Genomic DNA, 8,187 nt, shown 5'->3' with positions numbered 1-8,187 from the left:
GGCTTGATTCAGACCTAGCTTGGCCCATTTTTAAGTTTATAATACTCTATATTATGTTATTTTTATATATATTATGTAATTTAGAACATATTAAAAAATAAATATATACTAAATATATAACACTAATCTAATGTAAATATTAAAATAATATTAATATAACTATATAAAAGATTTCAAAAAAAAAAGGCTTGGATTAATATTTTGCAAATATGAGTAGGTTTTAGCAAAATTTTAAGCTTATATTCGAGTCGAGTTTAGAAAAATATAAAATATCTTAATATCGTATTTAGGCCAAACACAAACTAACCCATAAACATCTCTAATCTTAAATATCTATGGATTAAACCTGAAATTTTAAAACTAAAAATCCAAACACGAGCCTTTTCCCACTTCACCTTGAATCAGTTGACATTTAGGCTCCAAACAACATGGCCGCAGGCTCCATATTTTGGAGCCTGTTTACATTGCACGGAGCGAAAATGAAAGCAGCCCATAAAAAATGAAAATCTAAAACCTAGGAAGCCCATGGAAATTTATGTTTTTAACCATATCACACCTTATATTCAAAAAAGGGTTAATATACTATTTAGTGCCTGAATTTAACTTTAATATCCCAATTTGATATATGAGTTTACCTTTAATGTTTAATTTGGGACCCAAAAAAAAAACTCAATAAATATTTGACATGTATACTCTAAAAAAAACAGAGGTACTTAATTAAGATAAAAATAAATAAAACTCAACCGCCAAATTCAACATTGTAGAGACAAAAAAAAAAAGAAGAAGAAGCAAATATAAAAGTGAATATTAAAATTAAAATTAAATACTAAATTAAATATATGAAGGTCTAAACATAACAAGGGAGAAAGGATTCCAGGCAAGTAGAGCTGATATGTGATAATGTTGGTGGAGACCTTGTTAGTTGGTGGGATTGATTCCAGTAAGTTAGTTGAATTGCAATTAATTAGCTGCCTCCTCAAACTTAATTGGAGAATCATAATTTGCCATATTCAAATGATGCAAAATACGATTGTTGATCTTATGACTAAATTCGCAAGTAACAAAGTGTCAAAGCTTTTGTTGTTCATGGATCTGCCAAATTCCTTACAAGAAACTTTGCATGTTGATAGGATTGCAAGTATAACAAGTTGATTGTTATTGTATTCGCTTAATGATGTTTTTGTCTACCGAAAAACAAAAAGAACACCGAAGGTGACAAAGATGCAATGTTTTAGCATCACAATTCAAGATAGATTCAAATTCTCTTTGACATTTTATAACCTTTAATTTCGTCTAAACTTCAAAAAAGAGAGTTTAATATAACATTTGGTTTTTGAATTTGATTTTTTTTAATTTGGTATCTAAACTTGACACTTTTTCTTAAGTGGTACTTAAACTTTTTGGGTATCCAATTTAGTACTTAAACTTGACTATTTTTTCTAAATTGGTACCTAATCTTTTTTTTTTTGATTTGGTACTTATCAAACATTTTACAAATTACTCCAATATACTAACAATGTTATTTTTTTATGAGTTAGCAAAAATAATCAATGTATGACCCACATGTGACAAATGATATGATTTTTTTGTATCTTATATATTTAATTATTTTTAGTTTTATTTTTTTTATCAATTGAAAATAATAAATTTCTTTTAATTTGGGGTTTTTAAAAAAAAATTGTTTAATATTAATTCGTTAAACATAGCTCAAAACCTATTTTTTTAAAATGGATTTTCTCTAATACTGACAATATTTTTATAGCATAACAAATTTTTTTAATACCGTTAGTGTTTTATATAATTTGTATAACATTTAATAAATCCAGGTATCAAATTGAACCTAAAAAAGCTTAGGTACCAAATTAAAAAAATATGTTAAATTCATGTACCAAATTTCGCCTAAAAAATTTTAAATACCAAAATTAAGAAAAATTATCAACTTTAAACATCAAATGTCATGTTAAGAAAAAAAAATCTCATTTTTTATTTATATTAAAAATGAAAGTGACATCGAAAATAGTATATGTTTTTTTTGTATAAAAAAGAAAAAACTTGGAATCTGAGCTGATGAAATTACCTCACCAAGCGCATTAAATACAGGAGAGGATGACATATACATACATAAGGGACCAATGGCTTTTAGGTGAAAATCCAGTTTCATGCACCGCACCATTATTTTTAAAAAAAATATATTTTTAATAATTTTATTATAAATTTCGATCATTTTTATTATTTTGACACAAAATTTAGAATTACCCATAATTTTTCTTTAATTCATAAATAGGAGAATAATGCTATTCAACATACTCAAACCCATATCTTCTTACATTAATAATAATATCCATAATAATCTAATTAAGACTTAATCCGTAAATTTTTTTATTGTTCCTGCACCAATGAAGAAAATTACAATAGCAAGAAATATAAGGTCATTGAAAAAAAAGTATATATATAAAGCATCCCAACGACCCTACAAAGCGTGATATGGGAAATGGAATATATTCGTTTCAATGTGACATGTATGATGGTATGATGTTGAACATAAGTTTTATACTTATCTCAAAGCCAAAAAATTTGGTACATAGTCACACCATTCATTTCTCTCATTTGGAACGTTTGACATGACATTAGTTAATCAAAGTTATCATGACATCAAGATTATTACTTATTAGATTATACCATACTTACGATTTAAGTGAAAAATAAAAATAAATATAAATATAAATATTATATAATAAATAATATTTTAATTGAACGGTGATATATAAATAGACTTGTTTATAGATTGGACTATTCAGTTTGGCTTGAAGACTTGTTTAAAAAGTGAGAATTTGAATAAAATATAGGTCCAAAAAATAGGTTTAGGTAAAAAAAGAGGCATGTTTTCTAAACAGGCTAGGCCTCGAGTAAGCTTTTTTTGGCTCGAGGCTTGGCTCGAATTTGTTAAAAAAAAAGAAGAAGAAGAAAAAAAATGCTTTTTGCTACTATTTTTGCTTTTTTTTTTAACATTACTATTTTTGCTATTGTTTTGTCACTATTTTGGGGTCATTTCATTTTTTATATTGCTAATATTTTATTGTTTATTGTATAACTTTTATTTTATTGTTAATCTTACTACTATCTAGAAGTATTTGCTTACTAAATTGCACTTATTTTAGTGCTTTTAAGTATAAATATTTTTTTTAATTTATTTTCAATTTGGTGAGAAATATTTTTTTAATGTTTTTAGTGTATTTGATGTATTATATTTTATAAATTTGTTTTTATAAAATAATAAAAATTAAAAAAATTAATACGGTTAGGTCGAGCCAAGCTCAGGTTTTAGCATTGTTATTCGGGCTGAGCTTGGATAAAAATTTAGGCTCATTTTTCGGTCCAGGACCACGCCTTGAAAATGGGCCTAAAATTCTATTCAGATCTGACCCGACCCATGATCATCTCTATAGATAAATATTAAAAGTTATATAGACTTGAGTTCAGATTTTATTTTGTTTGTATGTTTTCCTATATAAAAGGAACAAAATGGAAAATTTACCTCGAAATAATACAATTTAAGCTAATTTTTGCTATTAATCCTTATACTTTCAGAAAGTTATGAATTTAGCCTTTGTATTTTAATTCAGTCAATTTTAATCATGTACTTTTTGAATTGGTCAATTTTAATCTTTGTGCTTTTCATAGTTTGAAATTCTAATCATGACCAATTTGTTTAGTTAAATTTACTAATCTTGTACTATACGTACAATTGTAGATATGATCTATATACTCCAATTGGATCATTCTAAATCCTTCACTTTTCAAATTTTGAAATTTTAGTCTTGATGCAAATGACAGTCATTAATTCATTAACTGAATTTTTTATAAGTAATATGTGAAAATAACAAAATAATATGACATTATGCGTATGATAATATATTTGACACATCAAATTTTGAAAATAACAGAACTTAATGAATTTAACAGTTGTCATTCGGTGAGAACTGGAATTATAAAATTTGAAAAGTATATAAACTAAAAATAATCAAATTAGAGTACAAAAATTAAATCGATAACTTTCACGAAGTACCAGCAAAATTCATCCAACAATTTACTATTTATAGTAAGGTAGTTTTGACATTGCCCAACCGAGTTACTGCTCACTTAATTTGTGATACCAACTCAATCAAGTGTTTATATGTAGTATAGAAGTAAAACTTAATGAATTTAATCGTGTTATCATTTGTTGAAGATTAAAATTTTAAAATTTAAACAATACAAAAATTAAAAACCATCAAATTAAAACATAAAAATTAAATCTGCAACTTTCACAAAATATAGAGACTAATAACAAAATTTAACCTACATTTTACTATATAAATTAAAATTATTTTTGACATTACCAAAGTGAGTGCCGAAAATATCAAACTTAATCATGTGTACATATAGATTTTAGAATGATCATAATTAATATCATGATGCACATAACTCATCATTTTTCGAATTCGTATTATGATGCTGATGTTTGAAATTTTATATTCCATATGATTAGCACATGCATGCTCATGTCTCTCAAGTTAACTTTAGCAATATGACTGACTAAAGGGTTGGTGGAAGATTAATGTCATTTCTTCACTCATCAAAAATAATACCAACTTTTAGCAGTCCCATCACACGAGCCATCATCTACGTACAAAGTGGAAAAAGAAAATTTGCACCATTTGATAAGGTAAGCTAGGGAGCTATATAGGATAAAATTACGATCACCTTAGAGTAGATCATCATCATCATCATCATCATCATCATCATAAACAACACTCAAACCATATATTATATAAAATTACATCCATCCATGACTGATATAACATCATTACCAACACATCAAAGCACTAAAAAAACTATGGTTAAACCCCTTGATGACAGCATACATGAAAAAAAGGACCATACGTACATACATGCATAACAACACTACCCCATATAAAAGGCCATTGAAAGGGGCTTTCAAAGCAAATTTGTTTGCATGCTCTTTTGCTTATGCAATATATTCAACATCAAAGAAAAGACGATACACACAAACAAAAGGGGAGAAGAAGAAAGTGAAGATTGGGACCCAATAACCACCTAAGCGGCGTGCACTTAGCCATCTTTTATGAGGGTCCCTTATAATAACCAGTCTTCTCATTCACACTGCTAAAAACCCCATCATTCCCAAGCGTGAGTGTTACTTTCTAAACCCCCAAGGTGAAGACTAATGATTCACTCCCCTTTATTGGGACATAAATATACTGCTTTCTATAGATTTTCCAACCCAGATCTTCCTGGTTTTTCCTACTCAAATCATTGAAGAAAGACTCACTTGGCTCTTCATTTTTGGCTACTTTGTTGGAAAACGCCAAATTATATGGCTACACATGCAAATCCATGCCTTGACTAATAGGTACCAATAAACAATAACTAATGATGATAGATGCTACCACTAACACAAATAAGAAGAGTGGCAATGGCGTTGGCAACATCATAGAGCATTAAGTCCCAAGGTTTTGGCTTTGAGTTTAAGGGATTTCAAGTAATCAATAGCTTCATCAAGAACCATGATTGCATCTTTGCCTTCCCCACTTGGAATTAAGCTTCGTAGAACACTCACGGTCTCATGAATTTTTTCGATTCTCAGTCTCTTATTACTTGAAGAGGATTCCATATTGGCACAGCTAGAATCTGCATCATCCACATACTCAGAACATCTGCTAGGATTTACTGAACTAGCAGCGTCTGTAAGCAACGGCAGGTAATCATTACCGTCATCGAGCAGTTTTCGCTTTTTAGTTGGTCCAATAGAGCTAGCAACACTTTCAGTTCCTCCTCCCTCCAATTGCTCGGGGTGAGCTGTCATTGTACAAGGAGAATGAACTGCGCTTGTAACTTCATCATCAGTATAATAACTATCATCATCCGAGTAAAGCAACGCATTTAGCTCTTCAGTATCCTCGTGCATTTCACTTTGCGTATTGGTCCCATTCTCATCATACACATTTGAGGATATCAGTCCAGAGTGAAGATCAGGGTTTACTTTGGTTATCGGATCCTCGCCATTAAAGTTACAAGCAGCAGGAGATTTTGGACCCCAAGTGGCGCATTTGATAGGAGTCCCCAAAGAAGAGCTAAATATCATAGTAGTTTGATCACCAGATTGATCAAAAACAAGGAATCTCTTCTGAGCACACCCCAAACCAGCCTTCGAAACAATCTTTTCATTGTAATACTCATAAGGGTTGGTTGAAGCAGGCAACAAGCCCTGCCAATAGTGGGGTGAACAGTAAAACCAGCCACAAGGTTCGTTAACTTGGCCAACCTGCAATTGAGGTATTATTCCAGGATTTGCATAATCCGGCAGAGTCCTCGGGACCGAGACCATATCGATGCCGGAGTTAACAAGTTGAGGATTAGTATTTTGCTGAACCAAAGGATGAGGAGCAGCCAAATAACTCAAGTCATGCGATAGCCAATCGAATCGCTGCTGTGGAAACGAAAATCCACAGCCTTCTCCCATCTAACCAGAACAATCACCTACAAAATCAACAGAGTTAACTCTAAAAATCGACATCCTAAAGAACAGAAACTACATATTCATAAAAACAAAGTAAGCAAAACATACCAGAAGTTGAATGTTGTAGCAGCAGAACTAGTAGTTTACTTCCAAATTCTCTCAAAAAAACAAGGGGCAAAAAACAAAACTAAAATTAACTTGATGGCTGTAAAATAAAGAACCCAATCTACGTAACAGGCTTAAGCAAATGACGAAAATATTCAGCCTGCAAAAACAAAACACCCCAAAGGCAAAAACTTTCAAACAAATTATCAATGACAAAAATAGAAGAAAAAGAACAAGGAATCTCATATATTAAGAAAAGAAACAAACACTCAACAAAAAAGGGTATCTAATTCTTTCATAAAGGCTTTGTTTTGTACAAAGAAAAAAACAAACCTGGCAATCTTGAAGAGGTTGAAAGCATGCTATAACTCTAACTACAATGGTGGCACTCCCTGCAATACCATTTTCATACTTCAATGCCCGGAATCTTGTTTGGCTAGCTGCTTGGCACACCATAACTACGTTTACCCCCAACCCTTCAATATACAAAGAGGATCTTCCACAAACTAAAATGAAAACTTTTGGAACACAAATTTGAGAGATGGGCTTTGAAGATAATTCACTAATCAGCTAATCTGACGAACATAACATGGAACAACAATGAAGAAAGTGGATCCCATGGAAGATATATATAGAATAGTGTAAGACTAAAGAGTGAATGGCTAAAAAAAGGGTTTTGTTTGCTGATTATGGGGGAATTACAGAATCACTCTACAATACAAGTTCAAAGAGATAACTTTTCGAAACACATCAACCGATTGACTGAACCACCACCGCATGCTGCTGCTGAACCCTGCAATGGTTCAAAAAAACATTCATTATTTCAACTTTCAGATAACATAAATCTCTTTCTTTTTTTTCTTTTTTTTTATAGTACGTCCTAATAATCCAGAGCCAAGATAAAAAAGGGATCAATAGATCTATTTTTTTTTCTTATGGTACATGAAATCTAAATATAAATTACATCAAAAAAACAAAGTGGCCATAGCTATGAAAAAAATATATAGAAATCATCAAAGAAGCTGAAAAACTTACAAAGGGGAAGAAAGGAGAAGAAACCCAAATCTCAAATCAAGAAAAAAAAAAGCCTTATTTGGTCCAAAACTTAAGCTTCAAAGAGAGAAATGGAGACTAAAAGGAGGTTTTTTTTTTTTTTTTGAGAGTCAAAAATGGAAGTTTACAGACGAAGGTTTAAGGATTGCACGGAAGCCGAGATTAATACTAATAGATAGATTATTATATAGAAATTTTTTAACTGACGAAAATGTCCTTGAAATATCGAAATAATTAAAATTTAAAGGAAAAAAAAAGTGATTAAAGGTTTGATACGTGCGTGCGTGAGGAGTGCACGCAAGGTATTAAGTGAACAATGATGAACCACAATTTACAGTCCGTGTGGTTGGTTTAGAGTTGGGTCCCCTACTCGGTGGTTTTATCATTGCCCTTTTCGGACTCGGGTATGGGTTTTATCCTAATTCCTAACCATGTTTGAACCCGAAAAACAGTCCTTTTCTTTCTTTTAATTAATGCAAAATGCAGATGTAATGCAACACTAATATTAT

General features: G+C 30.6%; 1 protein-coding gene across 1 annotated transcript; it reads right to left on the bottom strand.

Moving 5' to 3' along the window:
* Window positions 1-4,784: 4,784 nt before the first annotated feature.
* LOC121230323 (transcription factor bHLH145) lies at window positions 4,785-7,938 on the bottom strand. The gene is made up of 4 exons (XM_041114907.1): window positions 7,661-7,938; window positions 6,959-7,418; window positions 6,629-6,785; window positions 4,785-6,540 (listed from the first exon to the last, which is right to left on the bottom strand). Exon 4 carries the CDS (start codon window positions 6,521-6,523, stop codon window positions 5,492-5,494), a length of 1,032 nt encoding a protein of 343 aa, XP_040970841.1. The 5' UTR covers window positions 6,524-6,540; window positions 6,629-6,785; window positions 6,959-7,418; window positions 7,661-7,938; the 3' UTR covers window positions 4,785-5,491.
* Window positions 7,939-8,187: the final 249 nt, after the last annotated feature.

Source organism: Gossypium hirsutum, chromosome A06 (assembly GCF_007990345.1).
Source record: "Gossypium hirsutum isolate 1008001.06 chromosome A06, Gossypium_hirsutum_v2.1, whole genome shotgun sequence".
NCBI lineage: Eukaryota > Viridiplantae > Streptophyta > Magnoliopsida > Malvales > Malvaceae > Gossypium > Gossypium hirsutum.
Note: the sequence above shows the minus strand (reverse complement) of the source record. Positions and strands in the feature narration are given on the sequence as shown.